Source organism: Fusarium keratoplasticum, chromosome 1 (genome assembly GCF_025433545.1).
Source record: "Fusarium keratoplasticum isolate Fu6.1 chromosome 1, whole genome shotgun sequence".
Classification (NCBI taxonomy): Eukaryota; Fungi; Ascomycota; class Sordariomycetes; order Hypocreales; family Nectriaceae; genus Fusarium; species Fusarium keratoplasticum.
This window is the reverse complement of record NC_070529.1, coordinates 4,238,900-4,258,442: the sequence shown is the minus strand read 5'-3', so window position 1 is coordinate 4,258,442 and position 19,543 is coordinate 4,238,900. Positions and strand designations below refer to the sequence as shown.

General features: G+C 54.0%; 2 protein-coding genes across 2 annotated transcripts; one reads left to right on the top strand and one right to left on the bottom strand.

The window, feature by feature from the left end:
- Positions 1-248: 248 nt before the first annotated feature.
- Positions 249-3,232, bottom strand: NCS57_00127000 (Rab-GAP TBC domain-containing protein; the record flags this gene model as incomplete). Its single annotated transcript, XM_053051340.1, has 5 exons — positions 249-311; positions 371-1,312; positions 1,363-2,588; positions 2,650-2,989; positions 3,083-3,232. 5 exons carry the CDS (start codon positions 3,230-3,232, stop codon positions 249-251), a joined length of 2,721 nt encoding a protein of 906 aa, XP_052919855.1.
- Positions 3,233-7,017: 3,785 nt separating this feature from the next.
- Positions 7,018-19,302, top strand: NCS57_00126900 (HECT-type E3 ubiquitin transferase; the record flags this gene model as incomplete). The annotated part of the gene is made up of 5 exons (XM_053051339.1): positions 7,018-7,065; positions 7,118-10,976; positions 11,034-18,755; positions 18,807-19,151; positions 19,208-19,302. The coding sequence occupies 5 exons, from the start codon at positions 7,018-7,020 to the stop codon at positions 19,300-19,302; spliced, it is 12,069 nt and encodes a 4,022-aa protein (XP_052919854.1).
- Between the last annotated feature and the right edge of the window lie 241 nt (positions 19,303-19,543).

Sequence of the window (19,543 nt, the reverse complement as noted above, 5' to 3'; positions counted from 1 at the left end):
AAGATGGGGTTTTCATGAGTGTTTCTTTGTAAAATGCCAAAAACAATGCCGCCGTAGTCTTTTCCCATCATTACAAAACATGCGCGATCCGCTCTGTCCAGCGAGCTGCCGCGCCCCAATCAAGGAAGCAAGCAAGAAAACCCTGACTGGAAAAGGGCCATGGCGGGATCAGTAGAACAAGAATACTTTATACATGAAGCGTTGGTTCGGAACCAGATAACCAAAATTGGGTTGCGAGTGGATTTGGTTTATGCAAACTGACGTTTCAAGTCGGTCCACTTGCGGTTCAGAGTCTCGTGCTGGGAGTTGATCTAAGAGATGTTAGCAATGCGTCTTGAAAGGGTCAGGGACATGGACATAGAGGACTCACCTCTGCATAACGCAGCTTGGTCTGAACCAACTCCTCTTCGAGCTCACTCAGCTCATTCTCGAGCCTCTGGTTCTCCTCGTGCACGTGGAGGTTGCGCTTCATCAAGTCATCACGCTCTAGCTTCCACTTTTCCTCAAACTCCGATGGCTGCTTCTCGATGACGATCTTCAGCTCTCGGACTTGACCTCTCATACTTTCGTTCTCATCCTTGAGCTCCTCGTTCTCGACTTTGGTGTGGACGAGCTCAGTTGCGAGGTCAGCCTGCTCTCGATCACAGACCTCAACCCTCTCCTCGAGTTTTCGGACTCTGATGGCAAAGTTGTGGTTTGCCGTCCGAAGCTCATAGAGTTCATTCTCACGTTCCTTCTCAGCCTTTGTCTTTTCTTCCCACTCGGTGCTGTATGCCTTCAGCATCTCCGGTGTGATCTTGACCTCGCAGGCATCTCTGACAAGTTGATCAGCCCGGTACACCTCCTTATCCATGCTGGAACTCGAGCTTCCAAAGAAGCCGTTCTCCAGGAGGCTTCCATGGCTGGGGTCCTTGTCAATGTAGACGTCAAAGACCTTGTCCTTCAGATAAGTAGTGAGCTGCTGCATGTCGGACAGCCCGAGAAGTGTGGTAGCGTTCTTCTGCATAAGGACAATGCCAAATCGGAGAATTGCTGAAAGACCCTCCGAGAGGATGAGGTCATAAATGCGTAGCACTAGTTGAAGGGGGAAACGGTAGGCAAAGAGAGTCAAGAACCATTGGGTTGCGTAGAGGTGGGGAGAGATGCCCCTGCGATGAAGGTGGCAGTACAGGGCAGGCTCAAAGTCTTCGAGCAGACGTTCAAACTGATAAAGATGCATGTGCAATCCCGGCATGTCCTGGATAAACAAGTCTCGCAACTTGTAGTGGTTCATCAATCGGACAAGGAGACAAAAGGCTTCTTGTTCGGGCATCTATGTAAAATCATTAGCACTGGAAAAGAATGTGTTGAGCTTGAACTTACGTTGAAAAGCAAGGGCATGATAAGGAAGTTCATGCCTTGGGCATATCCAACACCCTCGTCAAAGAGAGCATAGGCCTTGCAGACACCAAACAGACCCTCTTGAAGCCCGGCAGCAGCCGCATACTTTGAATAGCTGGTACGGGCACCCAGGTCGCGACGAATCGTCTTCTCAAGCTTCTGCAGCATAGCCGCATCTTCCTTCTCTTTTCGCTTTCGCTCAGCTGCGGCTGCTGCTTGGGCCTTCAAGATAGCTTCGGTATTCTTCTCGTTGGGTGACGGCGCACCTGAATGGTCCGAGTTAACAGAGGAAGCTGAGGACGTAACAGCGTCACCACTATGAACGCTAAGGTTTCCGTTGCTCAGCGAGCTGGTAGTTGTGCTGTTGCTGTGACGGTCCTTGCTCCTGTCGGTACCACGGGTGGCCAGGTCCTTGTAAACAAGCTCCAGATCCTCATTCTTGCTGTTGGCCAAGACTTGCCAGATGACTCCACGGATGGCGCTAGGAATTCCAGTGGCGATAGCCTTGTTCAGCTCCTCAGCACTGGTCCGCGCGACAGCAGCTGGTCCTTCGTAGACGACAGACTGCCACAGGTCCCAGTCAACCTTGTCCTCTGCCATGGCCGAGGGCCCTGCATTAACTCCGGACACAGTTCCAGGCGCGAGACCAGGAATCGGTTGCGGAACCGGCGAAGGAAGGGGCTTCTCGTGGGGATGAGTCTCCTCCACTTGCACAGCCAGACCAGTAGTCCCATTCACAGTCTCGTCCTCGCCTTCGGGTGTACGGGTGGCCTCCTCCTGTAGCCTCAATTGCTTAAATCTGTCTTTGAGACTAATCCGCTGGGCGGGTTCGCTATGGAGCGAATCTCCATCCTTCTCTTCCTCAAGTCGGCTGAGCATCATCTCCGGATTGCTCGTCAAGGTCGCGATAGAGCTAGCAGTGCCCCTTCGTCCCGTGCTATGAGGTGGTGGTGGTGGGGGGGTCTCCTTCTCTTTGCTAGAGTTCCGGGACAGCCAAGAGAAAGGGCTGGTGAGCTTTCGGCTTGGGGCCGGGGCTGGAGGCTGAGGTTGAGGCGGAGGCGGAGGAGGTGCAACGACCGCAGCTGGTGGAAGGGAGCCCCTTGAGGCCGCCTCAGCCGGAGGCGACCATGGCATCGAGGGTAGGGATATGTTGTTCAAAGATATCGATTTGTTGTGCGGCTCCTTGTCCTTGGGAGGACTCTTGGGGACTACATTGCTAATGTCAGTACAAGTCGAATGTCAGGGAAGAGTGTGGGAGGTGCCTCTTACCGGGAGGTGGAGGCGGAGCGTCGTCGTCGTCAAGGCTAACGTTATCTAAGTTGGAAGTACTGGAGATGCGTTTCGAGACAGAGGATGATTTCCGTCGAGGGAGAGGTTTCTCATGGAGGCTTTCTACTTCGTCGGCGGATTCTGCAGCAGGATCCCCTGTCTTTGACGCCCGCTTGTCCTCTGAGCGATGCGTCTCCCCAGACTTCCGGTCGGATGGCTCCTCGGCAGCAGGATCTTCTGCCGGGGTCTGGGATTTGGGATATGAGATGGATCGCTTTGTGAGAGATCGCGCGGGAGAATGCGCTACGGCGTCTTCGAAGTTATCATCAGGATCGGTTGCCTACTTGATTAGCATAGGGGTCCTCAAGCGAAGGGATGCAGTCTGCCGTGTGACAGTTGCGGCGGGAGAGGGCAAAAAGCGGAATCGACCTACAGGGTCGTCGTCAGACTCCGTGCCAGACGAGAGTCTCTTGTTCTCGGTCTCCTTCTGCTGCGGCTTCTCCTCCTGCTTCTCGGGCTTCTCCTGTTCGGGCTCGGCGTGGGCCTGGGTCACCGGCGTGGTGACGGCTTCTGTCTGCGACATGGCTCCGAGGGCGGCCGGATGCTGAGCTGCGATGTGGTCTGGTCGTCGAGGATCTATCAAGCGCCGAGAGGGAACGAATATGTGGCCCCTCAATTGCCGTCCATGTACGGAGGTGTAATACAGAGGGCGGTCAATGCGGCGAGGTGCTGTGCGGTGCGGTGAGGGATAACGAGGACTTGAACGAAAGACTGAGCGCTGCGAGAGGAAGCGAACGGAAGAATGCCAGAAGCCAGCTGTTGGCAGAAATCCAAGGGGGGTTGTGGCGTTGATGCTGCTGCCCCTTAGCACGGAGAGAGTAGTCCAAGGTTGACCAAGTGGACTGGAAGCTCGGGGTTTTGGCAGTGAGGCGCTGACCCGCCAGAAATAAACTGGGGACGCCTCTCTAGCGAGCGTACCTCGGCGGGCTGTCTGTGTCGGTGGCAGCGGCTGGCTGGGCTGACGCGCTGGAGCTGTGGATTTAGGGGACGCCCTGATTCCCCAAGTCGGTGCTGGAAAACGTCAGGCGGCGTGCCCTGGAATGGAGATCTCTCCCTCCACCTTGTGGTGGACTGTGATGGCCGTTGTGTTGAGTGCTGGTTCCTCGCTCGCCACGCAATGGCTGGCACTGGGAATGCTGCGAATTTAAATTCAAGTCATTGATTCTGAATGGGGGCTTGCCAGTCTCGGCGCGCAATTTACAGTACCCAACTGTTTGCCCCTTGCTTCTTACCGAAACGGAAGAGCTTGCAAGCCCCCATGGTGGATGGATAGATAGGCAGGCAGGCATCATTCACTCACTGCTTTGAATCGAGGTCCATGCCTATGGTCTGAAGATCTCGCCAACACCACGATCGCCGCCATCACATCAGCCGCCATCATGCTTGAGCCAAGGTCATGATGCAACAGATCTAACCTTTGACGGACCATTGTTCAAATACCTGCCCATCAACTACCCCTCTCTCCCTATCGCCCTGGAGCACCAAGCAGCCCGCAGAGGAGCTCTTAACACGGCGTCAGAGTCTCCAGGCACGTTCCAGTCCAGAGTTTGGAGTCGTCTTCCGCCTCCAGCCCTGACTAGGGCAGATGCGTCCATATCATCGCCAGCCAGCCTGACGCCAACTTCGATTTCCCCTTCGATCACGACCTGCGCTTATGCACGTACGCAGTATAAAGGACGCCAGGGACCCAGGAACTTCCCCAGCACGACTGTTTCAGAGCCACCCGAGTCCTGCACAGGCATGGGATGACGTGGATCTTTGGCCAATAGCGAGTTTCGAATGCCCGTTTTGCCAGCTTGTTCCCAGCTGACACTGATCGCATCTCGTACGGCCATGGCAGGGATACCCGCGGGTTGTTGTGAGACAGATATTAACACGGCATAGTGCTACCTACTATAGAAGGCTGTTTCCGTGTCTTTTGGCCATGTCTGTTTCTCTCCAGGGGACCATCATAGACCAGATCTGGACAGCCCTTCCCCAAAGACTCGGTATTTCTGAAGGTCCGTGTCTCCGTGTGCACTAACGCAGGGGCGGCGGGTTTGGCGGTGTCCCGCTCAAATGCCGGCGGGCTCATGGTGAATGAAGCTTGGCATACAACACCCGTGCCGTTTCCGCTCCGAACAAATTCTGAAATGGGTGGATTCAAAACTGGCGAGGGCAGAAAGACCTGTTCGCAATGCCATGGGTAGACGTTAGCAAACTTCATATTATCTCTTTGATATTGATACGGTTCGAGTCTCGGCTATGTGTGTGTCGTCTATCTGCACAGATAGGTACTTTATGAATTTTGTGGGTGTGGTTCGGCCATACACAGCGCATTCTTCTATCTTGCTGATGAAAGAAAAGCACCAGAGCCCGCGCGTTTACACCAACATCGGCCAGTATTTCCCAAGCAGCGTAAATCAGGCACAATACCAGTTGATTGTAGTCTGATGTGATTTATGATATTGGTATGCAAATTGCTCAACAAAGGGGGAGGGTGGTGCGCTTCAGCAACTTGCCTTCCGAGGTACGTTACCTGGTTACCTACCCTATGGCATTGACGGAGTTTGGCATCAATCTCCCAACTCCCTGTCCACTGAGGACAGCCCGGTTATGCATCAATGCAACTCTACCCGTCGAAGCTCCTCACCTAGAGGTTTTGGGATTTAGTGGCATTTTTGCAGGGTAAACAAAGTGAGTCTTTGGGGAGAGTGGTTATTTTTCCAGTGATTGACTTGGTGTTTGGGTTGCAGCTGGCTAGGCGCTCGTCTTCGGCTCCGATATGTAGAAAGGAGCATCTCAAGTTGCTCACGGGCGTCCGTCAACCTGCGTATCCATGGGAATGCCATTCTTTCATGTGAGCCGCTCATATCTTCTACAGCTTGTAACTGCACATACTGCATCCATCAGCACGAACCGCAGCATCAGCGGCCGAACCCAGGACCGACATGAATCAAAACAAGGTCACACCCAAAAATGAACCAAACAACATGCAGGCTGCGAGAAACAAACAATGACTGCGAATGATTATGCAAGCACCGACCACGACGTGAATGTCAGTGCTGGCCTTTGCCGCACACTGACGAGGCGATATCGGAAAAAAACGCCACGCACCTGCGAAGCTGACACAAAGCTGGTGCAAGGTAACAAGTGACAAGGTGGCCAACTTATTTCTCGAGTCTCCTTTGAATGCGCTGTCGTCACAATGTACATCCACAAAGCATCAAACAGAGTCTTCCAGTTTCCAGGGCTGTTTCACATGCTCTGAGTGGGCAGCACGGCCCCTCACCCCAGGCAGCCAACCACCACGGGAATAAACTAAGAACCTGGGAGCTGGAGCTCAAGCTGTCATGGAAAGTTTAAAGAAGTTCGCCAGCTGGCCATGATTCAAGAGCAAGCAGGTGACAAAAAGACAACACGAGCCGGCCCGGCTCGAACAAAGCAGCTGCGGGGTCGCAATGCACACAAACCTGTGAATGGATTCTTGTATCACCAGGCAGCCTCGAATCATGATCTTTCCGTTATCAACTGTGTGTAGATGGAGGGGAGGGGACGAGAAGTGAAGTGCCGTCGACCTGCCGAATAGATAATCCGACCCTTCCTGTTTGACCCCAGATGTTTGGCGGCAGGTAGGTAGGTACCTTGCACTGCAAGGCTGGCACTGAAGGTACCTCCGCTCCCTGTAGCTTCCGCCGACCAGCTGGCACACCTATTACGCAAAGGCCCACCTGCATCTCTCAACCTGACGATTTGCAGGACGTCGTTTTCCCCATCCTACACCTTCTCTCCGCATCCTCACAAACACTTTACACCCCGAACCCCGAGATATTTCTCATCCCCGCTGTACCCGGTGAGAGAAAGAATCTAGCATCATCTCGTAACCGGCACGCACCGATTTAGCCGCGCGCAAAGCTGCTCGAGGACGACCTGCACTCGACCTTGAACTGCTGTCCAAGCTTCATCGGCCACTCGCGAAACTGACCCGGCGATCGCGCCCTTGCCCACCATTAAAATATCACACCGAATCCCTTATCCCCACCGACTACCGCACACAGAAAACATTCTGTCGAGGTAAACAGCTGGCCCTGCAAGGCTTTCACCATCATCATCCACCCCCGCAGAGCCTGACACAGTTCCAGAAACCTCCAGCTCTAGGCATACCATCGCCCCACCGTGTGCAGATTTCTCTGGATATTCGGAGCTGTTCAGAAGAAAGACACTCCGGATTTGAGAGAAAAGTCGTCGCTGTGGCGGGTTCGGTAACCCGGCAGTAGTGGAGGGGGAGATTCCATCGTTTCCTGCGGCTCAGCCGCCTCAACCTTCAACATGGGGAAGATCACCAAGCCCATGCAACCAAAGCACAAGGATACCTTGGTAGGACATATCCCTCGAGCTCCGAGATCATACCGCTAACAGCCTGTTCCAGTCCCCTTGGCTAAAGAGTTATGTCGAGACCGCCTCGACGACCCCTCTACCCCTCTTACCACAACAGCTCGCCAGCTTCCCATCCCGATGGCCCTTCGGACGAGGCGACCTATACCACTGGATACCCCTCCTGAACCGCTTCGATAGCTTCCTCGAGTACTTCTGTGCAACGTACAAGCTGAACGAAGGCCCCCAACCTCGCGAGTTTGGATGCGATGTGCTTCTCAACGAGGACAAGGAATCAGCCTTTAGCAATGAGAGGCAATGGTCGATGAAGGAGTTGACAGAGCTGGGTTTCCCTGCTGATGGAGACCGACAGCTTCTCGAAGTGATCCTCAGATTCACTCGTATGCTGTTGGAACACTGTGGCAACCGGAGCATCTATGCCAGCAGTGCTCATCTGAATGATCTTCTCCAAAGCACATCTCTCACGGTCCTCATCGCAACACTCGAGGTTGGTTCAGAGCTTGCCCAGCGGTACCAAGCCTCTGTCAAGCGTATAGGGAATGCTTCCAGACAGATCAGCACCGCGTTGCTCGCGAATCACTACAACATCGACCTCGAGCGCGTCCAGCAGCTTGCTCAGCCTTTTGTCAAGACACCGATCATCAGCCTCTCGGATCCGGTCTCCACTCACACACCTGGATCTGCCAAGGGAAAAGAACGCCAGCAAGGAAGCAGCTCCAAGGCAGTGACCTCAATGCATGCTAACGATCTGGTTGCGCTTGCTTCGTCGGACGATAAGCGTTGGACCGGCTGGGGTGATGTCAAGGTGTCCTATTACCCTCAAAATCCGCACCAGGAGGTATCCGGTGCTGGCGACACCGGTCGCGCATCGATGCCGTCCACCCCTACGCCGCTTCGACGCAGCTCTACCATGACGTCCCAGCATCAGACTCCCAGGAGCCGGAACCACCCCGGGGAAGATTCGTCTCCTCTTGGACCCCGTACACCTGGCATAGCAGACGAGCCCGCTGCCTCCGGACCCAAGACTTTTGAGTTGCCTCAGTCTGTCGTTGCCTCGACTCCGGTGTACGAGCTGGTATCGCGATGTCCTGACGACCTCCCACCTGCCTCGAAGTATGAGGCTTTCCACAGAGTTAGGGCATCCAAAGCCCTGCTGGGATCACGCGAGTCAAGACAGCAGCTACTCGCCGTGCGTCTCCTCGCAATTACCAACCTTGCTTACATCCATACGGAGTCGAACTTCATTGAAAAGGTCCTCCGCCAGGATGTCGACGAGACTCGCAGGTTTCAACTTGTCTACCAACTTGCTGAGCTTATCCACCCGACAGCACATGGCAACATCGATGTCCCCCTGTGGCTCCAGGCCGTGGCCCTTGCTCTTCTCGAGGCTGTCTCTAACTTCCACGCCAGATGTCAAGATGTCCTATCCGCCCTTAACGCCAATGTGAACCATGGAATTCTGCTCTATGTCATCCGAAAGGCCGTTGCGGGAATGAAGGATGAGGATGACAGCGACAAAGGCAACCAAGTCACGGAGATGGACGAGTGGAGGAACAACTTGTTCTCTCTTACCCTTCATCTTTGCATGGCTACCCGCGTTGGTAGTGAAATGGTTTCTGCTGGTCTGATGGAGATCCTAGTCGAGATCCTGGATATCCGGTCAGGCGTTGCCCAGAGAAACCACTCCATGGTTCTTGCGTTTTTAGATGGTTTGATTTGGACATACCAGAATGCCTTCACAGCCTTCTTCAACGCCAAAGGTCTGGACGCCGTTGCTCAGCTGGTTGTGGATACCGTCAAGGAGGCCCAGACCCTACACAAGTCGGGCAAAGGGATCACGAAAGGTCAACAGTCTGGCGCTGTCGACTATGAAATTCCCTACTACCAGCAGCAGACCCTCAAATGGCTGCTCAAGTTTGTCCACCACATCATGTCCAACTCGTACAGCTATAGCGGGAACACGGACCGCCTTCTCCGTAATCTTGCCGACAAGTCTGACCTTCTGAGGAGCTTGCGAGACATCATGGAAGACAAGAAGAGCTTTGGTTCCATTGTTTGGACGAATTCCGTTACTATTCTTAGCGACTTCATCAACAACGACCCCACAAGCTTCGCAGCCATCTCCGAGTCTGGCATGATCAAGACCTACCTGGAGGCCATCACCGGCCGGCCGCTTCCTAGTGATGCTTTGGAAGAGCAGAAGTCAGGCGACAAAGAAGATGATGGCCCCGATTCTCCTGATAGCACCGTCTCCTTGATTGTTGAACGGGACCCGAGACAGCACCCCCCTGCCGAGGCATCGATTCGACAGCTATCTCGTGAATCGTTGGCTTCCGGCATCCTTCCCTCGACCGATGCCATCACTGTCGTACCCCAAGTCTTGAACTCCATTTCTCTGAACAATGCCGGCATGAAGATGGTAGTGGCGTCGCGAGCTTTTGACAGCTTCCTGGAGATTTTTGAGAGTCCTGTTCATGTTAGATGCATGGAGGTTGACGCAGACCTCGCCAACAGTGTTGGTGCCAGCTTCGATGAGCTTGCTCGCCACCATCCGCCTTTGCGAAGGGCCATTTCCAACGCTGTCATTGACATGGTTGCACGAGTACGCTTCCTTGGAATCGAAAAAGCGAAAACTGCTGGTTGGGGAGCACGGATGTTGCTGGTTGATTCTGACGGCAAGACGGTTTCTGTCGATGAGGAAGCCAATCTCATGCCCTCGGGTACATCAGCAGATAAGAGCACAGGACATGGCACTTCTGGAGACGCGGATGTTGACATGGCTGACGGCGTACCTTCAAGTGACTCAACTTCCGAGAGTCGCGGGGGCAGCGGACCAGATTCGCCTTCGCATTCGATCACGCCCTACATCTTCGCTCTCGGTTCCTTTTTGAGTTCGTACATGTCTAACTCGGTCCTGAAGTCACACTTTGTTGAAGATGGAGGCCTGGAGTTACTGCTTGACATCTGCGAATCCCCTAGTCTTCCCACCAGCTTCGGTGACTCCCTTGCTTGTAGGATATTCAGCCAGGTGGTCTCACAGATGGTGGAATTTTCCGCGATTCGAGGGCTCCCCTCACTTTTGCAACGCGCGCAATCGACCATCAACACTCTCCAGCCTCTTTCAGCAAAGACGGATGCGCTGCCCCCCTACTTTGCGCCCTTCCTCACGCCTGATTTGAAGGCCACGCCCGACGATGAGGGAGCTTCAGAGGTGATCAAGAATGGCACCAAGATGATCAAGACACTCCTGAATGCGCAGACATATATCAAGATCATCTCGGAGTCTTTTCAAACAACCAGATCCAATGCTCTGCAGTTCTATCCGGTCAACGTCTACGACTACTATCTCAATCTAGTCCAGTCGATTGGCCCTCTCTTGCGCGGTGTACTGGCAGAAGAGGCCGGCGAGCTCAACGTTGTGCCCCAGAACTGGTCGTTTAGGCGGCACGCATCAGGCTCTGACGGATCATCTGGTGGAAACAACCCTGAGCCGGAGGCCGACGACAACACATCATTGCCCGACATGCTGAGCACGACCCGTCAGTTCCAGTCGAAGAAGGGACCGGGCGACGTGAGCCTGGGGCGCCCAACGGAAGAAGAGCAAGCTAGCCCCCGTTTCCAGAACTACGAGACGCTCCGGCTTCTGCTGCATCCCATGATCCCAACAACGTTTCCCCTCTTCCAGACGCTCGGAAAGGCCTTGATTCCTAGACGTGAGAGAGAGCCTCGTGATCCGTACTTGAGACCTCGCCATCTGGAGATCGCCCGCGCCCTTGCGGATACTGTTTTGGGTCAACTGCGATCATCTGTCGCAACTCCTCAGCCTACATCGAAAGATTTCCATTTCTGGATCATCATGCTGCACACGATTACTGAGATGTTGATCGATCATTGTAAGTTGCAAGATGATATTATATCCCGATATACGTACTTCCACTGACATGATGCAGCTTCTAATCGTCCTCACGATCGGTCAGGCGCCCAAATCATCATGCCTGTCCTCCTTGCCTTCAAAGAGGAGGGCGGTATGGACGTCTTGAACTCGATGTTGAAGGTGTTTGCCCAAGCTATTCGCCAGCGTACAGAGACACCCCCCGACGAATCTTCCAAGGCCAAGGTCGCTGCCTTTGGGTTGAAGAAGATCTTGGACTTGTATTTGACCTTGGTTGATGACAAGTACCTATCTGAGAGCAGCACCCACTTTGCTCTTCAGCCGCGCACCGGGGATAGATCGCAGAACACACCTCACCTGGACCAGCAGCTCGTGGTGGAGTTCCGAGCTGCCATTCTTCCCGAGATCACGGATCTGTGGGATTCTAATTTTGCAGAAAAGGTCCCTCACCAAACTGTGTCACGGCTGCTTGATATTCTCAAGATAATCTCTGCAGCTGAAAATGAGGCCCAGTTAACCACAAGGGACAAGCCACCCTTCCAGCTCTTCAAGTATACCGATGCCCGCTTCGACTGGCCTGGACGCCGCGCCACTATTGATGACCTGTTGAGCAAGGGCCACAGCCCCGACTTGGTGCACGAAGCCGTGTACAGATCACTTGGAAACCCTGGCAGTGCGCGGGAGTATTGCACAGCACATACAAACGGCCTTGCTGGTCCTCGCAACCCTATCCCGTCAAAGGATTCCGATACCTCCGTCTTGCAAGAGACCCCTAAGGAGCCTTCGAGCACCGGTGATGGGGAACCATCAAGCGTGGCGGGCGCGCCGGAGCCGGACCGTATGTCCTTGGATGAGCCCCCGGAGCTTGAGCCCCCAGAGCTCAGTGGTAGACTACTGGGAGACTCTCTTGGCGAAATCATCGATCGGCCCCAAGCGACGGAGGATGTACGTGAAGCTCCGACGGCAGCGGCCGAGACTCCCTTGCAGCAATCCGGATCTCCAGCGACCGTTCCAGCAGCAGCGGCTGGAGACCATGGGACTGAAAGTCACCCCGTGGCCACAAAGGAAGATATTGACAAGTGTCGCGCGAAGCTACGAGGAAGCATGATCGACAGGTGCCTGGATGTCATCCGGGCACACCCCGAAACAGCCATCGAGGTATCAGACCTCATCCGGACAATGGCTTTGCGACAACAGCCCAGCGATACCCAAGATGATGTTGGCCCTACTCTGACATCTGCGCTGTCTTCTCTCGCGCTAGATGAGGAGGAGGAGAAGAAGCGCAATGGGAAATGTATTGCTGCGTATGCTCATCTCCTTGCGCTCTTGCTCCAAGACGAGCGCTTCTTTGAGAGCAACATTGAAAGCCTAAGAGAGGGCATCGATGAGTACGTCGGTTTCCTCAAGATGCCCCCCTCTACATCTGGTGAGGAGATGCCACAGTGGATCCCTTACATTCTGTTGGTCATTGAGATCCTGCTTTGCCATGATGAACGTCCCGTGGCTGTTCAGTGGAAAGCACCCAAGTCTTTGGACGAGGCGGTTGCAGAGCCCATCATCCAGATGCGAACACCCCTCATTGATGATGAGCAGCGCGCTCATATACTGGAATCCCTTCTCGAGATGCTTCCTCGCGTAGGAAAAGAGGAGACCCTTGCTGTCGCTGCCCTCCGGGTCTTGGTCATTCTGACACGGAATCGACGTCTAGCCAAATTGGTTGGGGACAAGAAGAACTTGCAACGGCTGTTTCTTATGGCAAAACAGCTGTCGGGGTCTGGTTCTGAGCGATTCAAGCAAACAAAGCTGACAGCCCACATCATGACTATCCTCCGCCACATTGTGGAGGATGAGGAGACTATCAAGCAAATCATGCGTGCTGAGATCAAAGCCAGCTTCCCAACTCTGCAGCGAACCCAGCGTGGCCACTCCGACGTTTCTAACTATCTTCGAGCGATGGCACCCATCGCTCTCCGAGCCCCAGATCTATTCGTTGATGTTACGAACGAGATGTTGAGGTTCACTCGGTGGGCATCATCTTCGGGCGAGAGCGCTCGATCTCAGACTCTCGTCTTGAAGGAGAACAGCAGCGAGCAGAACACTGATACAGCTGATGAACGAAGCCAACCCACCGAGGATGCGACAACACAGGACATCAAGCAATCTACGGAGCCAATGGATAAGGAGATGACAGATGCACCTAAAGCTCACCACGAAAGCAAACGTCCTGTGGTTGAGAACCCTGATGGTGTCATCCATTTCCTTCTCTGCGAGCTGCTCAATTATCGAGAAGTTGATGACAAGGAAGTGCCCGTCGTGGACAAAGACCAGAAGTCTGAGGCTGCTTCAGGGTTAGGGTCCGAAGAAAAGGCTTCCTCTTCAAAGGAGACTCCTGCTCCCGACGGAAAGGACAAGAAGCCGCCTAAGCCCGTCTTCAAGGCTGAAGAGCATCCTATTTTCGTCTACCGATGCTTCCTGCTGAACTGCTTGGCGGAATTGCTCCAGAGTTACAACCGAACGAAGATGGAATTCATCAACTTCAAGCGGAGCGCTCCACTGACGACGAGCACGCCGATTAAGCCCCGGTCAACTGTTCTCAACTACCTGATCTATGATCTGCTTTGCCAAGGCAACCTGAGTGGAACAGTCGATAGCATCGCCTCCAAGAAGAAGGCCGCAACAAGCGCGCAGACGCAAAAGGTCCTGGTTGCTTTGGTGTCGAAGACCAGTGAGAAGGCCATCGACCGTGGAAAGGACAAGTTTGCATACGACGATGAGCCGGACCTCTTGTTCGCACGCAAGTTCGTTCTCGACACGATGCTGAAGGCTTATGAGCGGGCGCCACTCTCGGATGAGCCTCTCGAGACCCGATATTCTCGGATGCAATGTCTCGCCGAACTTATGAACTATATGGTCGGCGAGAGGGATAAGGACCAGGGCTCTGGCGCACGGGGTTCTGATAGCGCCCAGGCGCGATCACATGCACAGTTGCGGAGACTGATGTATGAGAAGGGTTACCTTGACAAGTTGACTTCCTCCATCGCCGAGATCAACCTGAACTATCCGGGAGTGAAACGTGCCATCAAGTACATTCTGCGCGTTCTCCGGGTCCTGACTGAGACCGCCAAAGAGCTGAGTCACTCGAACATCCTGCCCTCTGACTCCCTTTCGGACAATGGAGATGATGACATTGCCTCCACCTCGTCTCTCTCGGATATGGATGATGACCGTGAGGAAACACCTGATCTATATCGAAACTCAGCCCTCGGCATGCTCGAGCCCCGAGGCGAGGACGACGATTCAGATGAGGATGAAGAAGACGACGATGAAGACATGTACGGTGATGAGTACGACGATGATGAGATGGATTATGGAGAGGACGACATTTCAGATGAGGAGGACAACATCAGTGATGAAGATGAAGAATTGAGTGAAATGGGACAGATCGAGGGTCTCCACGGCGAACCTGGTGTCGTCGAGGTCATCATGGACGAAGATGACGATGACGATGACAGCGAGGAAGACGATGAAGAAGACGATGTCGAGTCTGCCGACATGGAAGACGTGGAGGACCACGTTGAGATTGTTGATGAAGATGGCAATCCCATCGACGATGATGGTAACTCAGGATGGGAGAGCGCGAGCCATGACGAAGATGACGAGGATCACGATGACGAGGATCTTGAATATGATGCAGATGTTCACGAGGAACACATCCAGATCGGGCCAGGACAGCTCCTGGATGGCATGGCACGAGCTATTATGGGAGACGATGACGCTTACGGACCAGACCTTATGGACAGCCTGGACGACCACTATCTTGACGACGGCCATGACGAGGATGAAGATGAAGACGATGAGGATGAAATGGAGGAAGACGAGTACCTCTATGACGACGATTATCCCCTAGATGACCAAGCCCAACCACTTCCAGCGCTGGGTTGGGACGGTATCTCCCCCGAGGAAGAAGACCGTCACCGTCATATGTTCATGATGGACAACCAGAGCCGACGGCGCTTCCTTGCCCGAGTTGACAACCGAAGCCCCTTCCCCCCTGGATTCATGGTCGGGTCTAACCGAGATGCCGTTGGTGATTTCCGCAGCTACTTTTCTAGAACTCACCGGACTGGTGGAGGCCAGTCTAACTCCGATGACGGTGCCAATCCACTGCTCCGTCGCAGTGATCAGGGCCGTGACGGACCCCAGCGTCCTACCAACCCCCATGCCCTCGGACTGAGACTCCCCGAAGGTATCTTTGGTCCAGGCGGACGACACGGCATCGATGGCCCCATGGGTTTCCTCGGAGAGCTAATGGAGTTCCTTCCAATTATGAACCGTAGTGGATCGCACGCTTTCCACTTGCAGTTCAGTGGCCCTGGCATCCCTCGGGAGGCCAGAGAGCTACAGGTCCGGGGATCACGGAGCGAGCAGAGGCGCGATGGTGTGGCTCAAGAACCCTCACAAGCGGTGTCATTCATCATCGAATCCACCATGGACCGTTACCAGGAAGAAGCTAGGATGATCTTTGGGCTGAGTCATGCGACGGAATCCGCCAAACTCTACAACATAATCGCAGCCAAGCTTACACCGGCTGCCATGGAGTTGGAACGGAAGCTCAAGGCCGAGGAAGCTGAAAACCAGAAACGTGAGGAGGAAGAACGAAAGAAGCGTGAAGAAGAGCAGCGTCTTGCTCGTGAGGCCAAGGAGGCGGAAGAAAAGGCCGAAAAGGAAAAGCGAGAGGCTGAAGCTCGCGAAGCCGCGGAGAGAGCTGCAGAGAGAGCCGCTTCAGAAGCCGCTGCCGCAAGCCAAGGTGCCTCTGTTGAGGGACAAGGTGAAAGCGGCGCGATGGAGGGCGTTGAATCAACCGAACAGACCCGCGCGGAGCGTTCGAATGCCCCAGCTCAAAGCACTAGCAACGAGCCCCGCGTCGTGACGACAATCAGGGGCGAAGAGTTTGATGTCACTGAACTTGGCATTGACCCTGAGTACCTTGCAGCTTTACCCGAAGAGTTCCGAGAGGAGGTCATCGCTCAGACACTCACCACGAGAAGATCGCAAGCAAGAGAGGAGGCAACAACTGGCGAGTCGACAGAAGTCTTCCAAGAGTTTCTCGATGCCCTTCCAGATGAGCTGCGCCGGGAAATCGCACACCAGGAGCTTCAGGAGCAGCGCCGCCGGGCTCGTGAAGACCAAAGCCGCCAAACTACAACGACTGGAGGGCAGACTGCTGTGCCAGAAATGGACACGGCCAGCATTCTTCTCACATTCCCCCCTGAACTGCGAGAACAGGTCCTCATCGACCAAGGCGAGGAGCTGATGGCTCACCTCACCCCAGAGATGGCAGCCCAGGCGCGAGCACTGAGCCAGCTCAACAATTCCCACTCTGTCATAACCGGACGGACTCCCCCAGGCGTCAACACAGCTCGCCAACCTGGGCCACCAAGACCCCAGACTGGAAACAAGGCTCAGCGCCGAACGGTTGTTCAGATGCTCGACAAGGCGGGCGTCGCCACGTTGCTGCGTCTCATGTTCATTGCTCAGCAGGGATCTATTCGAAACTATCTGTTCAGCGTCTTTGCTGATGTTTGCGAGAACAAGCAGACCCGTCTCGAGGTGATTAGTACGCTCCTCCAGATTCTGCAAGACGGTAGCACAGATATGGGGGCTGTAGAGCGCAGCTTTGGTCAACTTTCGTTGAAGGCTCGACGACCAAAGGACAAAGAATCAGAGCAGAGAACTCCCCAGACTCTCAAGAGGAGCCTGACCGGCCTGACTTCTTCGGCAACCACGCAGACAAACTCGGAAACTTCACCTCTCCTGATTGTACAGCAGTGTCTTGATCTTCTAGTGGAGTTGTCCACCAAGAACCCTCACATTCCCTGGCTCTTCTTGACGGAGCATGAGACTGTTGGCTCGACCCTTAAGCGTTCTCTTAGCCGCAAAGGAAAGGTCAAGGACACCAAGGCCCACAAGTACGCTATCAACTCGTTGCTTTCTCTTCTCGACCGCGATTTGGTCATGGAAAGTTCGGTAGTTATGACTCACCTGGCGGACTTGCTGAACCGGGTGACGATGCCTCTCCAGAACCTCGAACGGCGTCGCAAGGAAGCTGAGGATGAGCTGAAGGCGGCTTCGTCCAAGCCAACAGAAGAGTCTGCCACAGCCGAAACAACAACAGACCAAGGCTCAGGTGGCAACCAAGCACCATCGGGCAATGCCAATGAGTCAAGCACTGCTCAGGCGGACACAGCGGAAACCAATGCTGCCGAAGAAGCTGCCAAGATGCAAGAGAGGAAGGAGGCTGCACAGAAGAAGCTTCGACAACTCCAGCCACCGGTCATCCCAGCTCAGAATTTGACCCTGGCCGTAAGGATCTTCGTGGCTCGGGAATGCAGTTCCAAGACATTCCAGAACACAATTTCGAGCATCAAGAACCTGTCTGCTATCCCTGGTGCCAAGGCGACATTTGGTCATGAGCTCGTCAACCAGGCCCGGCTTCTGAGTGAAAACATCGTGGCTGATCTGGATGACCTTCTCCCCTACATTGAAAAGGCGTCTTCAGGCACAGAGATCCAAGGCGTTGCTCTTGCCAAGTTCTCACCAGGAGCATCGGAACAGAACAAGCTTCTCCGAGTCCTGACGGCACTGGATCATCTGTTTGATAGCAAGAAGAAGGGTGATGAGACGGAATCCGACAAGAGCCAAGACGAAAGGCACGGGCTGGTCACCTCTCTGTACCACAACTCAACCTTCTCGGCTATGTGGGAGAAGCTGAGTGCTTGCTTGAGTGCCATCCGCCAGCGAGAGAACATGCTCAACGTTGCAACGATCCTTTTGCCCTTGATCGAGTCTCTGATGGTTGTGTGCAAGAACACAACGACAAACGACGACCCCTCGCAGAACAAGGAGATGGTCTTGTCCAGCCCGCCCCCCGAATCTCGGACGGCAAGCCTCTTCTTTAGCTTCACTGAAGATCATCGACGGATCCTCAACGAGCTTGTTCGAAACAACCCCAAGCTGATGTCGGGCACATTCGCCCTCCTCGTCAAGAACCCCAAGGTGTTGGAGTTTGACAACAAGCGCAACTACTTCAACCGCAGCGTCCATTCACGATCCGGTAACCAGAGCCGGCCATCATATCCTCCTCTGCAGCTTTCCGTCCGCCGTGAGCAGGTCTTCCACGATTCATTCAAGTCTCTCTATTTCAAGTCGGGCGACGAGATGAAGTTTGGAAAGCTCAACATCCGATTCCACGGCGAGGAAGGTGTCGATGCTGGCGGCGTGACTCGAGAATGGTTCCAGGTCCTTTCTCGACAGATGTTTGACCCCAATTACGTCCTCTTCATCCCCGTTTCCTCAGACCGTACTACTTTCCATCCGAACAAGCTCAGCGGTATCAACGACGAGCATTTGATGTTCTTCAAGTTTATCGGTCGCATCATTGGCAAGGCGTTGTACGAGGGTCGCGTGCTTGACTGCTACTTTAGCCGCGCCGTCTATAAGCGCATCCTCGGTAAATCGGTCTCGGTCAAGGATATGGAGTCGTTCGATCCGGACTACTACAAGTCCCTGTGCTGGATGTTGGACAACGATATCACTGACATCATTACCGAGACTTTCTCTGTCGAGGACGACGAGTTTGGTGTCACCAACGTTGTGGACCTCATCCCCAACGGCCGAGAAATTGCTGTCACTGAGGAGAACAAGCATGACTATGTTCGTCTTGTGGTCGAGCACAAGCTGCTCTCTTCAGTCAAGGAGCAGATGGCTCATTTCCTCCAAGGTAAGATATCAAGCTACAAGTATCAAGAGAATATACTAACCAAATCGCCAGGATTCCACGACATCATTCCCGCCGAGCTGATCTCCATCTTCAACGAGCAAGAGCTGGAGCTTCTGATCTCTGGCCTGCCGGATATCGACATCGATGATTGGAAGAGCAACACGGAGTACCACAACTACAACCCGTCATCGCAACAGATCCAGTGGTTCTGGAGAGCTCTCCGCTCCTTTGACAAGGAAGAGCGAGCCAAGCTGCTGCAGTTTGTCACTGGAACCAGCAAGGTCCCTCTCAACGGTTTCAAGGAGCTTGAGGGCATGAATGGTGTTAACCGATTCAACATCCACCGCGACTATGGTAACAAGGACCGCCTACCTTCTTCGCATACCTGCTTCAACCGTAAGTTGGCACCCCATTGTTTGAGCTCGAGAGAATACCAGGCTAACTTGAACCAGAACTGGACCTTCCTGAGTATGAGAGCTACGATCAGTTGCGCTCTCAGATTATCAAGGCCATCACAGCAGGAAGCGAATACTTTGGCTTCGCGTAATACCATTCCATTCACCTTTGTATGACGGTCACATGGATGGATGATAGATGGATGGGAGGAGTGGAGGGACGGCGAATTGCTCTTTTTTGCCCCCTGGTTCTGGGAGTGTGTTTTCTTATTGGCAAGGATGATATGGCAAGCCTAACAGGGGCTGTGCTCTTTGGACTCGTCCTCATCCTGTCCATGCCGTCAGGCTACGCTCTGGAGAAGTGCAGGTCTCTTGTTGCTATTGGGCCGGGAG